The sequence below is a fragment of the Lentinus tigrinus genome (assembly GCF_003813185.1).
Source record: "Lentinus tigrinus ALCF2SS1-7 unplaced genomic scaffold L226scaffold_9, whole genome shotgun sequence".
NCBI lineage: Eukaryota > Fungi > Basidiomycota > Agaricomycetes > Polyporales > Polyporaceae > Lentinus > Lentinus tigrinus.
In genome coordinates, this window is record NW_027137918.1 from 1228454 (window position 1) to 1243232 (window position 14779).

At 59.8% G+C, this 14779-nt stretch overlaps 6 protein-coding genes across 6 annotated transcripts; 2 read left to right on the top strand and 4 right to left on the bottom strand.

The window, feature by feature from the left end:
• L226DRAFT_460909 (uncharacterized protein) lies at nt 1–1139 on the bottom strand (the record flags this gene model as incomplete). The annotated part of the gene is made up of 3 exons (XM_067675622.1): nt 1–184; nt 235–365; nt 429–1139. Coding segments are annotated over 3 exons (1026 nt in total), but the record flags the coding sequence as incomplete, so codon positions are not given.
• Nucleotides 1140–2383: 1244 nt separating this feature from the next.
• On the top strand, nt 2384–3949 carry L226DRAFT_399799 (uncharacterized protein). The gene has a single exon (XM_067674556.1). The coding sequence runs from the start codon at nt 2848–2850 to the stop codon at nt 3802–3804; it is 957 nt and encodes a 318-aa protein (XP_067536750.1). The 5' UTR covers nt 2384–2847; the 3' UTR covers nt 3805–3949.
• On the top strand, nt 3950–4622 carry L226DRAFT_399656 (uncharacterized protein). Its single transcript, XM_067674554.1, has one exon. It carries the CDS (start codon nt 4095–4097, stop codon nt 4497–4499), a length of 405 nt encoding a protein of 134 aa, XP_067536751.1. The 5' UTR covers nt 3950–4094; the 3' UTR covers nt 4500–4622.
• Nucleotides 4623–8405: 3783 nt separating this feature from the next.
• L226DRAFT_507062 (uncharacterized protein) lies at nt 8406–11177 on the bottom strand. Its single transcript, XM_067678111.1, has 12 exons — nt 11144–11177; nt 10779–11057; nt 10609–10698; nt 10441–10524; nt 10361–10384; nt 10245–10304; nt 10022–10178; nt 9922–9953; nt 9599–9857; nt 9256–9533; nt 9095–9156; nt 8406–9010 (listed from the first exon to the last, which is right to left on the bottom strand). The coding sequence occupies exons 2-12, from the start codon at nt 10994–10996 to the stop codon at nt 8619–8621; spliced, it is 1656 nt and encodes a 551-aa protein (XP_067536752.1). The 5' UTR covers nt 10997–11057; nt 11144–11177; the 3' UTR covers nt 8406–8618.
• A 518-nt stretch (nt 11178–11695) lies between these two features.
• On the bottom strand, nt 11696–12882 carry L226DRAFT_485398 (uncharacterized protein). Its single transcript, XM_067677109.1, has 6 exons — nt 12617–12882; nt 12429–12538; nt 12178–12345; nt 11976–12110; nt 11876–11912; nt 11696–11816 (listed from the first exon to the last, which is right to left on the bottom strand). The coding sequence occupies exons 1-6, from the start codon at nt 12662–12664 to the stop codon at nt 11745–11747; spliced, it is 570 nt and encodes a 189-aa protein (XP_067536753.1). The 5' UTR covers nt 12665–12882; the 3' UTR covers nt 11696–11744.
• A 219-nt stretch (nt 12883–13101) lies between these two features.
• L226DRAFT_534235 (uncharacterized protein) lies at nt 13102–14731 on the bottom strand. Its single transcript, XM_067680621.1, has one exon. The coding sequence runs from the start codon at nt 14689–14691 to the stop codon at nt 13333–13335; it is 1359 nt and encodes a 452-aa protein (XP_067536754.1). The 5' UTR covers nt 14692–14731; the 3' UTR covers nt 13102–13332.
• Nucleotides 14732–14779: the final 48 nt, after the last annotated feature.

A 14779-nucleotide genomic window follows, 5' to 3' on the forward strand; every position in this document is an offset into this window, starting at 1 on the left:
GCGGCACTTGAGCGAGAAGTACACCGAGGACGTCTCGGACGTCGGTTCCGCGCCGCCGTCGGCGGGCTCGGGCAGCGACACGCACGACGGCGTGAACTTGTCCTCTTCGACGTCGGCTGGGAGCCGCGTTGTATGCGTGTTGTCTGCGATCAGCGGAGGCTGGCCCATGCAGTCCGCCACGAAGCTACAAGGGGTAGGTCAGCGCATGTCTCGGTGAAGACGGGAGACACTCACAGGTCGAAGTAGAACACCTCCCACCACACCCTGCGGCGCGTCTCTGCCTCGAAGAGGTTGTACGTCCCCGGGAACTCGTCCGGGTCCATCGCGAGCCCCATCATGCGCGCCACATTGACCATCTTGCCCACCTGCGCACGCACACGCGTATCAGCACCTACGTCCGCCCACCAACACTATCTGAGTGCACTCACCAAGGGGAAGACACCCTGGGCGACGCTCATCTGGCCCTCGTACAGCATGTAGAGCACCTGCAGGATCATCGCGATGACAGAGTCGAGGTCGTACGCGGCCGTCTTCTCGAACAGCTGTAATGACTGCTCTGACAGCGCGAAGAGCATCGCAGGGGTCCCGCTCGCGTCCCCTCCGCCTCCGCCCGCTGACGACGGTGGTGACGGTGACGGTGCGGGCGGATCTCCTCCCGGTCCATCGTCCCGAGCGACGAGGGCGCCCAGCGCGAACGCAGCGCAAGCAGCAGAGAAGAAGCTGAGTGTGGGTTTCGGCGTATTTGAGCCTGAGCCGGTTACAGCAGTCCCGTTGGCACGGCTACTGCTGCCCGGTTTCGCGCTTGAAAAGAAGATGTCCCGGGCAAGGTCGGCCTTCGTCATTGGCTTGCTGCCATAGGCCGCGGCAGCTGTCGACGTTGTCTCGCCGGTCTCCGCCCATGTGTAGACGGCCATGATGCGCTGCTCGAAGTGAGGCACGTTGAACGATGGGTGGAGGAGCATCGTCTCCCGGAACGCCTTCAGGTACCGTGAACGGACGGGATCGGCCGGCAGATACGAGATGAGGGCAGCAGTAACCTGAGGCAACGCAGATGGTCCGGCAGAAGGAGGCGGCAAGAAGGCGTCGTAGGGCGCCGGAGGATGTAGGGTAGCGATTCCTCCTCCAGGTAGATGTGACATGAGTCCAGGAGCGAAGGAGGAAGTTGAGGGTGATGGGATAGTTACTGGTGTAGGCTCGAGCTTCACGACGCCACTGGTCGCCGGGGGACGCATCGAGCCGGCGTCGGCGGTTCGAGGGGCCTTCGGATCGAAACCAAGTTCTTCAAGCTCATTGAGCCATAGACTAACCACGTCCTCCAGACTGATGACGACCGAGCTACCAGATGCGCCCTGGGCCAAGAGTGCGCGGTCGTTGCAGGGCAATCCCGCCATTAGGCTAGGAGTCGGGGAAGGAACCGAGGGGCCAGCTCTGCTTGGCCCAGCAACGGCATTGGATTGTTTGAAGGTGGGGATACCGGCTAGTGCGGCAGAGACGGACATGGAGGAAGGCGCTGCTTGCAACTGAGCGAGTACCTTCTCGATCTCGATAATCCGATTGTGCAGAGTTTGTACGTCACTGCGATGCGAATAAGAGAGGGCAGTCATGAGTGCAAGTGAACAAGCTTACACTTTCTCTGCCGCTGCTTGGGAGTAGACGCATCGTTGTACGGTGTCGCGTTTGAGACATGAGCTGCAAGGAGTACGGCGGTCGCACTTGAGCTTGAGTCGTTTGCACTAGAGAACGCACGTTAGCGCACGAATCGAGACCTGACATGGTATGCATAGAGCGAAGCAGAGGATGGATAACCACCGTATTATCACCAAGCCCTCAACGAGGGACGGGGGGAAATTAGCGCTGACAACACAGACTCGTGGGGGCTTAACCATACGCCGGGCGTTAGCGAATCGAGAGGCGTGCATATCGATGGGGCACCCCCCGAGGATTGATGGTTAAGAGACATGATGCGGTGCACTCATGGTTTAGAAACCACACGGGTGGCAATAGACACGGCGTTATGTTGACCCGGGACAGACGGCTGCAGAGTTGCGGCGTACCACGCGCTCGATACAGGGCAATAGGGACGAGCCCAGAGCCCCGTTCGACCACGGTGCACAGAGGCTCTGCAAGCTCAGGCGTAACGCGTAACAGCTAAACCACGCGCTAACAAGGGTGACCTCGCGAGTAATTGAGGGAGGATGGGTGTGGGCGCGCGCGTTGCTTAGGGTCACGGGCAGGGCGGCGGGGCACAGCACGCCGACGGAGGAGAGACAGCTTGGGTGAAGACGAGAACAAGGGGACGCGGGGATAACGAAAGACGTAGCAGAATGGGAAAACTCACCTCTGCGCAAACGACGGTGATACGAGAGCGAATGTGTCTGTTGGAGGGGTTATAGCGATAGAGGGATTGGAGGGACCGAGTACGCACGGTCCGTTGGAGAATTTGTGATGTGCAGAGGAAGAGGGCGCGGCTGGGCCGGGGGTGGAGTGGTCCACAGGCTGAGCGTTCTGGAGGGCGGAAGAAGAGGCGGGAAGGGCGTAGCTCATCGCGCTGGCTGGGGTGTGGGCTCTGGGATCGTCGAGGCCAGGCGTGCTCTCCATGTGGGTGTTTATGTCGGCGCCGGAGATAACGGCACTCGCAGAAGTGGGCGGTGGAGGAGAGGGGGAGGCGGGCGGCGAGGGAGAAGGAGGTTGCGGCGAGAGGGAAGAGGAGGAGGAAACGAGCTGGGCGGCGCGGGAAATTGAGATGCGACGACCCAGTCCGCCATCCCAGCCGATCTGGAGAACCCCCTTCTCAGGACCCCGGACCCCCCACCGGTCAATTCCCCGGGCGCTCCCCCGTGTCTCCCTATGTCTGGGTCGTCTGCTTTTCGAACTCAGCGCAGCAGCCTGCCCGCGCTCGCAGGACGATGTGGACGTGGACGTGGACATGGACATTACGGCCCTCATCGCCACCAAGCACGGGCTGCATGCAAGCCGCGACGCGAAGAGGCAGGGCAGGACGCCCGGAGCCCCCGGGAGCAGCTGGCACGCAGGGGTGTCGCAGACAAGACCGCGCAAAGGCGGGCCTCTTCCTCGTTTGGCACTCCGTCCCCTGAGCACCGTGCGGCATGTGCCCAGTCAGCTCCGCGGCGCACGCGCGTACTCCTAGCCCCCTGCATTCCTCGCGCCCGGGTGGCGTCGCGGGAGCAGCTCCGCCTCCGAGTCGCTGCTACTTTAGCGTCCTTTCGTGCGCCATCATCCAATCATCCATCCTCTTGTCGACTGATCCCGCGATCCCATGCTCGCCCATCCCTGTCCAGGAGCAACCCCAGGGCACATCCAACACCCGGTCCCACTCCCAGGAGCATGCATCTGTCCACGGTCCGCGGACCATCGCGAACGCAAGCATCACCTGGCCCCCGGCAAGAATCAAGATACGCTCACCAATCCATCGACGCTTCAGGCCTCTTCGGCCTGGTGGCGTCCGCTGCCAGGCCACCTGCTCCCCTGCCATGCGGCTACGAGCCGTCTCCAGAACCTGCCGGAGAAGCCTTCGTGCCGAGCTGTGGTGTGCACTGTGCGAAGCCCCACCTCAAAGAAAGAAAATGTGCCCGGGCACCATTGCATGACGGCCTAATGGGCTGGTCTGGCCGCGTCCAAATTCTCATCGCCTTGGAGAGAATCTGCAATGCTGTCAGTGTCAGGTACGTCCTTCTCTCCCATCCCGGCAGTGACCATTCCCCATATGTAAGTTGCTGCTGGTTGCCATCACAGGTGACCGCGATTTGTTGCACGTCGCGGCACGTACTCGAGCCCACCTCATGACCGCCATCAAGCCTTTGAAGTTTGAACTCTGCTCTGCTTGATGACTGTTTCGCGGGATACTCGGTGCGCGAACGCGTGCCTTGGACCACAGATGCTTGCGGGTCAACCACAGTGGAAGGTGTCTGGAAGCACAAGTTCTAGCTCGTAACCAGCTCCTACAAGCTCCCTCGCAATCAACCCCGACACCCAACACCCAACACCCAACACCACACGTCCCCAAGTTCCCACCGACACTTCGCAGCCGGTTCACCAAACTCCCCATCCCAGGCAACCCAGCCCCGCGCAAAAAGATGCCGCCGGCCCAGACACCTCTATCTCTCCGATTCTCCCAGACAGCACCTCGCGTTCCCACCCCCCCTACCCCTGCATCTCTTGACCCTTCCCGACTCCCGACCTTCTCACACCCACCCGCACTCTCTGCGCAGACGCTAACGCTTCCCGCGCGCCCTGCCCGTGCCCGTGCCGCTGCCAACTTGAACTTGATCCGAACAGACATCGAAGCCGCCCGCCCCTCCTCACACGCTCCCCCGCAAGTGTTCTCACTCGATCTGTGCGCGGGTGCTGTTGACGTCTACGGTCTGGTATGCCGTACGCCGTGGTGCGGGCACCGGTGGGCAGGGGGCACTTGGGCAATGTGCGTGCACGGTGCGCCGAGTCGCCGTCGGTATGCGCGCGTTTCGCCAACGTTACCGTAACCCATTACCCATTGCAGCCAAGGAGTCAGGACCCTCAGCTGATATGGCCAACGGGTCACCGGTCAAGTACTCACCGGTCACCGGGTACTCAAGCAGATGCGCTCGGCCGTCGGGGGCTACCGTCCCTCGATACCGATTCCGATTCCAATACCGATGCTGCAGCGCCGCCGCCGTCGCCCTCCTGCAAGCAAGCACTGCGTGCGCGTGAAGCCGCGAAGTCGACGGCGGTGGCGGCCCGCGGGACAGTCACGAACGCCATACTTGAATGAGTTGCGACCGCCCTCGCCCTCGCGGTCCGGGGGTCCTCCCGCGAGTGGCCGTGGAGGCGCACTGGAATCGCAGCCTCCTCCTCCAGGTACTGTGCAATTTAATGCTCTTCTGATTCATGCACCGGGAGATACAGACCTGCGCTGGCTCTCGTACGTGCGCGGACATGCGGCAGGGGCACAGGACGATATCGATCGGCGAACCTACAAGCTTTAGCTTCAAAGCTTCAACCTGTATGTTGTATGCTGTATGGACTATGTAGGCTTTCCCAATATGATATCGACTCGACTCCCGGGCCAGGAGTTGGAGTTACAAATGGCGTCACGGTGCCAGTACTTACCGGTACATACCGGTCAACCGCCCAGCCCAGCCAGGGGCCAGCACGATCCCAAATCCAAGAACCGGCAACGGTATGTAGCGCATACATCGATGTCGTCATACGCCCTTATGCACAACGCAGCTTCGCGTCGACGCTTTGCCGCGAACCGCGCGATGTGGGCGCGCGCGCCGGGCATCGAGGAATACTGATCAAGAATGCAAAGATCGAGAATCAGGTTACGACAACGATCGCGGTCGCGGTCGGGTACAGTACCCTCCGGACTGCCGCGCACCCCCCGCTTGGAAGTCGGCAATGCCTGCAGCTGCAGCTAAACCTCCCCTGCTACTACTACTACTACTAAGTACTACTAGCTACTAGGCGGGCCTCGGACGCAGCGAACGGACAGAACGAGCCCGACGGGAGATGCAATCGTCAATTCGGGATGCGGGATGCGGGATGCGGGATGTGGGATGCGGGATGCGGGATGTGGGATGCGGGATACGGCCTACGGGGCGAAGGCCGGGACGCACGGGCTGGCGACTCGGAGCGAGAAGAGACCCCCCCCCCGCGCGCGCGAGGCTCGAGCTTGTTGGAGAGCTCTTCTCGTGCCCGTGTCCCGTGTACGTACGCGAGGCCTGCACCAGGAACGAGAAGCCGACGCCGGTGCGTGCAGGCGAGTAACTTGAAGTCTTGAAGTACGTTCTCGCCCTCGTCGACGTCGACGCGTACGGCCCGTCGATGGTGGCTCTGGCGCTTCGCGCGCGGTCTGACTTCTGCCACATACATACTGAAACTGAATATAGAATCTCTGATGGCCTCTCGAGTAGCGAGCTCGCCGAGTCGTACTCCGCAGGCGAGGGCAAGCTTGAAGCTTGAAGCTTTGAAGCCTCAGGGGCACGCGCCGCGGGAACTTCACGCCACGGTCGGGCTCATTCATTCAATACTCAATCATACGTGCGAAGGCTTGCGCACTCGCGCTCGTCGCACTAGCTACTACATATTTAGCTGAGACTCAGTACTCAGACTCAGAGAAGAGCCGGCCGCGTGGCCGTCTCTGCCACTCTTGCCAGGTTCTCCCAGCGCTTACCATGCCTCGCGGTTCTCATACTTATGCGCAATGTGCATGTGCCACCGCCACTATCGACGCTCTTCCGCCTCGCAAACCTCTGAGAACTAGTACTGCGCACTCATCGTCAGACTTCGAACATCGGGCATTCCTCCACTCCGACTCCAGACTCCCGACCCCCGAGCTTCCCCGCAGCGCACGTCATCAGTCGACTTCCTTAGCGCGAGCGCGAACGAGGAACACGTCCTGCCCGCCCGGGATCCGAGGTGAATTCAAGCTCGAGATCGTGTCGACAGTCGCGGCCCCAGGTCCCAATTCTGCGAATGGGCGAGTGGCACTGGCCAGTGGCAAGTACTCGTCCATGGTGCCGCTGCGATTGACTCAGAGATGTACTCGAGTACACGCATGCGCCCGCAGTGCGGCCATAATGCATGACACGACACTGACACTGACACTGACAGCGAGCGGGTGCTCGCCCGGCGATCATACCCACGCATCTCAACGTCCAACGTCCAACGTCCAACGTCCAACGTCCAACGTCCAACGTCCAACGTTCAACACAGGCACCTAAACATTTCGCCGGGGAGCCCGACTCGGCGTGTCGCCTCTCGCTACATACAGTACTTACCCCCCTTCCGCTTGAGCCTTGAGCTCGCTTTGGGCACCGAAACTTTACACCCGAGCGCGCAGTTCCCCGGGGCCTGGATATCATCGTTGGCCAGACTCCTCACCATCCATCTATATCCCTCACCCCGCAGTGCCCGCGGACTCAGCACTCGCATAACACCGTGCCGTACCCAGCCATGGATCCAACGCCCAGGTCCGCAGCCCCCCCCCAATTACCACACTATCCCACCGCGCCCATATGTTCGTGAGTTCAGCCATGTCTGAACGCACGCATGATGCCGTAAGCGGTAACACCGACCGGTCAACTAAGTCTAGGGGACCGACCACTGGCACGTATCATATCATCGTGGTGTGGTCGTTGTTCTGGTTGAGACGTCCTGGGTCCATCGTCCGGGTCTGACGTCTGACTCTGAGTGGAACTTGAAGCTTGAAGCTTGAAGGGGCCTGGGAGACGTCGACGTGCCGACCGCGACTGCGCTGGTAGGGCCAGGGCCGTCGTATGCCAGGTAAGTACCGTGACAATCCATATGTCATTGTCATTGTCAGGGCTTTACGGACCAGTGGAACAACTGTGCGCCACTAGTACTGACATATGACTCGTATAATGCAGCGTCAGTGGACCTGAGACAGCCACGACCCATGCACCCCGCCTGAGGAGCGAGACGGTTCAATCAAGTTCGACCTAGTCACGGTCCGGGACCCTCGTTGGAAGACTCTACGGCTGGGACTAGGCTTACAAGACAGAAGCCCGGACGGCCCCCCCCGCTACTCCTTTGATGACCGGTACGCAGCCAGGGTGACAGCATTGCACCCGCTGCAGTGCGCGCTGCAAGTCCCAGGCTCCAGCTGCGCAGGCTAAGTGACAGGTGCGATGGACTAGAAGCCCGCAATAGCTGTAGGTGTTTTGTTACGGCGCCCATGTCATCCAAATTAATATCGCAGTTGAAACCTTGATGCAAACTCTGTCGTCTGAGTGATAGTCCTCCGAGGACACACGGCGTTGTGTTTACATCTTTATCGTGGGCTTTCTCGACGTGCCTTCCTTGCATCCGTGGTAGGCGGAACAAACAAACAAAATGAGTCGACCGTTCGCCACAACTGAGGTGCGTATGTAATCTTCATACCTTGGAACGAGTGCGTACATACTAATATGTGCATCCTATCCCAGCCTACCAGGCCATCTCCAGAGCACGACAAGCCGGGCTCTCAGGCGTACTGTACCCGGCCGCGATGTCCAATGTCAATAATAGCGGCCCCACGTCCCGGAGGCTGGAGCTCGAGAAGTCATATGGAGAACCCACGATTCGACGAACGCGCGACCGCACGACCGCACAGATAGAGTCATGCCGTAGGATCAAAAACGAAGCCGAAGCCTCCCGCATACCGCTAGCGTGGGCCCTGCAGCTGGGGCGACATCCGCACAATCAGCACAGTTACCTGGCCGCGTACTAGTGCCAGTGGCGCTTCCGGACCCCGTGCGTTCTATCCAGGCTGCAGCTTCTTCCCAGGTGCCTGTGAGGGTTTGCAAATCGGGAGAATGGATTATGGGCGGCGGCCCGTGGGTGGGCATGAGAAGCAGGGACCTCGGGCACTCTGAGTCCAGCGCGCGATAACTTCAGATGATGATGGCCGGACTTGTAATCTCGTAATCTCGTACTTAAGTACATTGATGCTTGCGCAGCGTGAGGCCGTGAGGACTCGGACCTAGCGGGACCAGTGCCATCATACATACATGTACGTACGTCTATCTCCCCGACGTGTCCACGGTGTTCTCGCGACTGAGGAGGTCTCGTCTGGTATGCGTGTCCATGGAAGAAGCCGCAGTCGGGCAGTCCTAATACTATGCCTCCACCTTCGCCTTCACCCCAATTTCCCGCCCGCCGCGCGCCATCTTCAAGTTGAACGAAGCCGGGACGAGCGACCCCCGTCGCGCCTCGACGCCCCGCACGGCAGCATACACCAGCACACTAACCACGAACCCCAAGATCATGCCGAGATCGCCCGTGCCCTTTCGGGCGATCGGGCCCGTCCACCACACCTGCTGCATGCAGAGCACGATAAACACGACCGACGCCGCGAGCGCGCAGAGCGCCGGCCACGGGCGCGGGAGGTCCGGGTGGCGCGGGTCGTCCCAGGCCGCGCGGACGGCGTAGGCGGAGTAGGTGCGCCGGAAGAGGAAGTGCTCGGCCATGACGATTGCGGAGAAGGGCGCGATCCAGTACCCGATTAGAGCTGTTGGATGTCGAGTCAGAGGCTCGTGTCAGCTTGGACGTGGACGTGGACGTGGTTGAGAAGCCCAAGGGAGGGTAGACGTACCGAGGATGTCGACGAACGTCTCGTAGAACGACCCCGCCCCGATGATAGCAATCGGGATCAGTCTGTGGAAGCAGCAGCAACCCAATCACCAGTCAATCACAAATCATAAATCACAATTCAATGCAAATGCACGAAGGTGAAGACAACATAAACGGACGTACATCGCAGTCGAGACAGCCGCAACGACGAACCGCGGCAACCGCGCAAACGCACGATGGACGGTCATGAAGCTCATGCACACCGTGTACATCGTCGGCGCGCACGCGCTCGGGGCCGTCAAGCTGAGCATCACGAGGAGGAACTTGCCGAAACGCCCCGTAGGCTGCAGGATCGCTGCTACGAGCCCGCCCACGTCGTTCCCGTCGCCCAGGCCCGCCTCCCATGCAGGCACGGAAGTCGCAGCGGCGGCGAACGCTGACCCGAGCATATGGGCGGGGATCTGTCAGTGTCAGGGTTCAAGCGCTTTCAGTGATAACTACAGCCGGTAATTCGAGGGAGACATACGCTGGAGACGATGAACCCGAGGTATGTGTAGAAGAAGACCCTCCACGCGGACGCCTTCCGGTCATGGTATACGCCATAATCTGGCGTGAGTGTCGACCAGCTCACGACGGTGGCGCCGAGGGAGGCGCCGAAAGTGAAGAGGCTCGCGACCGTGGCGGGCTCGGGGCTCGTGAGTGGTGCGGATGCGAGTTGCTTCCCTCCAACGGCAAGCATCACGATGAACGCGACCACGTTCGGGATCCAGATCAGCAGCTCATACCTGTTTGAAGTCGCGTTAGACATTTAGAATTTCATGCACGGAAGCTATGGCAGATACGACGCACCAATGGAGGACTTGGCATCCGCAGAAGGTGATCTGTTCAGTTGACAGGCAGCACGGTCAGAAGGGCCATCTGAGACACGACCGAAGTTGCGAAGACGCACAACGAGAGACGTCAAGGCTATGATGACGATGCCCACTGTTGCGTTCACGCTGGTTGAAACTTCTGCGAGCGTCTGCCCGCCGATTATCGTGTTCACGACCAGGTAGCCTTGCATCGAGAGCACATTTAATACACTCGGAATGATGGCGCCGTAGTAGCTGGGGACAGGGGTCAGCAACCTTCAACTTGAACTGGATTCTGGAATGGAGGTGTTGCACACTCACCCCCACGAGAAACGGCTCGATACCATAGACCGCGTCCCCAGTTTCGGGCCAAATGTTGAGCTGTTCGAGTCAAGGTGAGCGAGTGCAGCAAGACTTCCCAAATTCATGAAACGCACAAGAACGCAGGGAATGCGCAAGTGCTGTTGTATCTCAGAGTAAGCACACGAAATGGGCTGAAAACGATATTGCAACGCACATGATATCGACAAGGAAGATGACATAGAAGGAGTCGAGGATCCCTAGACCATAGTATGCAGGCCCGACAGATCCTGCACTTAGTCTGTTGGGAGCGCATCGTCAGCATACCGACACCTCGGGTTTGGAGCTCGAGCCATGATAGCAGCACAGTAGCAGTACCACTCACGTCAAGATATTCGCATTCGCGGAGAACCAGACGAAGAAAAACTGATAAAGCCGCTTGTCTGTCCGCTGTTCCTCCGGTACCGGTGTAATACTGCAAAATCAAACAGGCCACGCTCAGCCCCAGGCCAATCTCTCGCACGCTTCATCCCAGCATTAGTGACGTCCACCCACCCGTTCACCTCCAAGCCCCATCGCGCCAGCTGCCTCGTCACTTTGAGCAGAAACCTCCCGACCTTCGTCTTCGCCTCATGCGCTGCATTGTCCACCTCCGTGATAAGGACAGTCTCGTCCGGGAGCTTCTCGCGGGACTCGCGAAACCGTGCAGACGCATTGCTGCTTGGCGGATACGTCTCCTTCTCCACCGTTGACTCGTTGTCGAACACCAGCATGTCTTCTGTCTGTGTCTGTAGCCTGAAGGCGTCGTGCAGAATGTGTCTTGACACTGAGACCCTACAGGAGCACGCAGGACGTATCGTTGAGTTGAGTCAGTCAAGTCGTGACGGCGGTCAGAACCAGAAAGGCGCGGAGCGACAAACCGAGCAGAGGGCCAAGGCAGGACACACGGGAGCGGGTGGAGGAGAGATGACGCCCTCACGCTCTCTGCCCCGCGATCCACAAGCCAAGGTCCATAAAAGCATCCGAAGGGCGTGGCATGCGACGTCGTCTGCTGGGAACCCCAGGTGATAAGCAGGGCCAAGTGTCGCCCACCCCCAAGGCGAGATAACGCGCGACGGTTCTGGTGGAAAGGGCTGGATGAGAATAACTGCGCATATAAGGAGCTTGAGCGTGCTTGAGGTGGGTCCGTCTGCCGCAAGAGGGTGCTTTCAGGTGGCGCACAACCAAGTATCGCACGAGGAGCCAAGACCTAGGGAATTGCCGTGCGTTCGGTTTCTTGGTGTTGAATAGTCAAGCCAAAGAGCCACGAAGATGTTGCCTGATGCGTCGGAAGGTTTGGATGGCGTAGCACACGTGCCCGAACGTCTTCTGGCCGAGTGAGAACGGGTTCCGAGTTCCCTTCGATGCCGACGCCGGAGAAGCATGCTCTTGAGGCGGCCTTAGAGCTTAGAGCCAGCTGAAGCGAAATCAGAATTCCCTCACATTAAATAGCATATAGTACAGGTATGATATGAAGTCACCCTACTCCCGTTGGACGAGGGCTAGTAGACCGAGACCACCCAGCAGGGCGTACTTCAACTGGGGGAAGTCGTTCTGCAAAACAATAGCGTTCAGAGATGGATGATCGAGCCCATGTATGCGTTGAAACATACCATCGCAATAGTGACGTAGCCGACATATGGCAGGAACCTGGCGGACGAGCGCGGTCAAGATCCCTGAAACATGGTGCATATCGCTGCTCAATAGACTCACCCTCTGACTTTTCCGACGATATGTTTGCGCTCCAACCACTCAAGACCCTGGTACAGCTCGATGTCGTCTATATGGTTGTTGTCTCCCTTTGTGAGCAGCAGCTGCTTCTGCGCAAGCGGGCTCGCAGCAACCAGACTGAGAGAGAAGACATGACTTATGTCGGCACGCAGGAACAGAAAGGCCAAGAGAACAGAACACGCACTCTTTGTCCTTGTTCACCAGATCATGCGTCTCCAGCACGCGGTGGACGATCGGGATGTCCGCGCCAGGGATCTTGTACACCGTGATGTCGCCCGTCTGGTACCGCTGATTTGGCGGGTTCGTCAGGAAGAGCAGGTCCCCGCGGTAGAACGCAGGTTCCATCGAGCCACTGTGTCCCCGCCACAACGTCAGCCGCTCGCTCGCTTAGACTTCCACTCCCTTCCTCCCCTTGAGACGAGCGGAGAGACGCACCTGAGTACGACGACGATGGGCGATTCGGTATTCGTGATGAGCCCCAAGCCCTTCCAGATCATGAGCCCGGACGCAAGCACAGACACGAAGTTGAGTATCTGCAGCAGCACCTGGAAAGCGATAGCAGGCATTCATTTCAGCTTCGTCCTCGCTGGGAGACGCAAACGACGACTGGATCTGGTACTGACATGACGGACGCCGAGCCTGCGCAGAGTCTTGAGCTCGTCGGCGAACATGATGGCTGGAACGGCGGCGAGATGGTGGGGGAAAGCAAACAGTTGTCTGGGGTAACGTGGCGCGCGTCCTTGACGGTTCCCCAGCGACACGTTCGCAGGCGCTAGCGCGACGCGACGTGCGCGAGAGTGACTTTGAGAGGAATCCCGACTTACTACCGAGCCTGCGCGAGAGATACTGTACTATTCGCAGCTTGTGGAGCTCTGACTTGTGCTTCTTGAGCATATATGCAAGGCTTGAGGCTGTCGTTGCGGCCTTGAAGTTGTTCGCGGAACCCAGAACAGAGCCCTCGCACCTCGCGCGACGCGCGCGCGTAACCCAATCGCGGTGGTGGCTGTATGCGCATCACGCGGCTGGTGCGCCTCTTTCAACTCGACCATGACCATCGCCCTCAGGCCCGGACCTCAGGCAATTCAAGAACACTCGGTCACCTCCAAGGGACGACAGTTCCGCGAATATCGATTGAGGTATGCTCTGTACATATAGTTCGCGATCCAACCTTATCGAGTGCAGTTCCTTCTAGTGTTTACCTAGTACGACATCCCCTGAGCTCAAGAGTTCCACTGAGATGAATAACATCATACAACAAAGAAGGCGGACAAGTGAACAGAAACAATCTCCAAAAAGGAAGTGGGGAAACTCCGTATTGCAGTCCCGGTGCTCGCAGGTATCAGTCCCTCATCCCAAGCAGCGAGCCCGGCGTGACCACCTCAACCGACTTCACAGCACGATCCCTCGGGACCTCGTCCATAGGCGTCATCGGGAGAATCGCCCTGGGCAACGACGACGCAGCGGAGCTCCCCGACGTCGAGCTCACAGACGACGACCGCGGCTTCGAGCTGATCTGCAACAGCAACGACGCCGCGCTCTCGTCCTCTGGCGTCCACGTCGGCGACACCGTCGGCGACCCCGAGACAGACTTGCGGTGCTGGTGGTGCTGCCTCGGCGGCGGCGGCATGCTCTTCTGCGTGGCAAGCGGGTGGGCGGGAGCAGGAAGGGTGAGTGCAGGCATGTTCGCGAGCGTGATCGAGGGGCGGAAGCGTCCGGACGGCGGAGGCGAGGGCAACTGTGCATTCTGCGGCGACCGAGTGGTCATGGACACAGCCTTTGACGAGGAGCCCATCAGGCTGCTTGGGTCGACATAAGGGTGAGGAAGCCAGGATGCGATGGGTGGGAGACGAGGAGATGCTGTCGACTGAGCGGAGGTGTGGGTAGGGGTGGCGAAGGGCATGGGTGACGGCTGCTCTTCTTCTGCGGCGCCGAGCCCGTGTTCGTCGTCTCCGCCGTAGAAGTCCTCCTCCTCTGGGGTTTGCCGCCGACGCCTTGTGACGTGCTCGACATCGACCATCTCGGCGTCCTCAATCCGTTTTCGCTTCGGAGAGGGTGGGACATTTGCCGCAGAGGGGACGTCGTAGATGCGGCATTGCGAGCACATCTTGGTCTCGAGCGCCTGTACCCGCCCGATGAGCTCCTGCATATACTCGACGGCTTTGACGAGCACATCGAGTTTAAACTCCTTCTCCTCCGTCTTAGCCTTCCCTTTCTTTGCCTTCTCTTCGACCTTCTCCGTTCTGACCTCCGCCTTCTCCCCAGACAAGACCTGATCACGGTCTCCCACGAGGGTGCTTAGAGTGGCGAGCGTCTCGTTGATCTTCGTACGACGGGCCTTCTCTATGCGTGAGTGGTTAAGCTTCCTGAGAGACTCGCGGGCAGAGCGCGACATCGCCCCTGGCTTGCGACCACGGCGCTTCGGGGCGGGGGCGGCGTCGCGACCTGGGTCGTAGTCGTCCTCCTCGTCCGAGACAGAGTCTGAGTCGGGTGGGGCAAATTCGCGTTCTGCAACGGGACCCTTGGGCAGGATGGGCGGGCGGGGAGCGACCCGACGCTGCTGGGGGGATGCGGACGTCGTTGGGGACGGGGTGACGGGTGATGCGTCTCCGCCGAGGGAGCCGGTGCGCTGACGCTTCGCGCGGCGGGGCGGGTTGCAGCTGGCTGCGTAGACCATGGGGTCCTCCTTTGGTGCAGACATGTTCGCTGAGATAGAGATGGCAGGGAGAGGGGGGCACACGACTGCGCAGGGCGCGGCCCCGCGAGAAAGCGATATAAGTATATACTGT

Bases quoted from the DNA above. Each gene is read 5' to 3' on its own strand.
- L226DRAFT_507062 (XM_067678111.1), bottom strand. From the start codon at position 10,996: ATGCTGGTGTTCGACAACGAGTCAACGGTGGAGAAGGAGACGTATCCG. The intron at 10,385-10,440 runs GTGCGTTGCAAT...GAGATACAACAG, and splicing joins ATCTTCCTTGTCGATATCAT to CACTTGCGCATTCCCTGCGT. The intron at 9,534-9,598 runs GTATGTCTCCCT...TGACACTGACAG, and splicing joins TCGGGTTCATCGTCTCCAGC to ATCCCCGCCCATATGCTCGG.
- L226DRAFT_399799 (XM_067674556.1), top strand. From the start codon at position 2,848: ATGTCTGGGTCGTCTGCTTTTCGAACTCAGCGCAGCAGCCTGCCCGCG.
- L226DRAFT_399656 (XM_067674554.1), top strand. From the start codon at position 4,095: ATGCCGCCGGCCCAGACACCTCTATCTCTCCGATTCTCCCAGACAGCA.
- L226DRAFT_534235 (XM_067680621.1), bottom strand. From the start codon at position 14,691: ATGTCTGCACCAAAGGAGGACCCCATGGTCTACGCAGCCAGCTGCAAC.
- L226DRAFT_485398 (XM_067677109.1), bottom strand. From the start codon at position 12,664: ATGTTCGCCGACGAGCTCAAGACTCTGCGCAGGCTCGGCGTCCGTCAT. The intron at 12,111-12,177 runs GTGCGTGTTCTG...CTTCTCTCTCAG, and splicing joins CTGGTGAACAAGGACAAAGA to TCTGGTTGCTGCGAGCCCGC. The intron at 11,817-11,875 runs GTATGTTTCAAC...ATTGTTTTGCAG, and splicing joins GCTACGTCACTATTGCGATG to AACGACTTCCCCCAGTTGAA.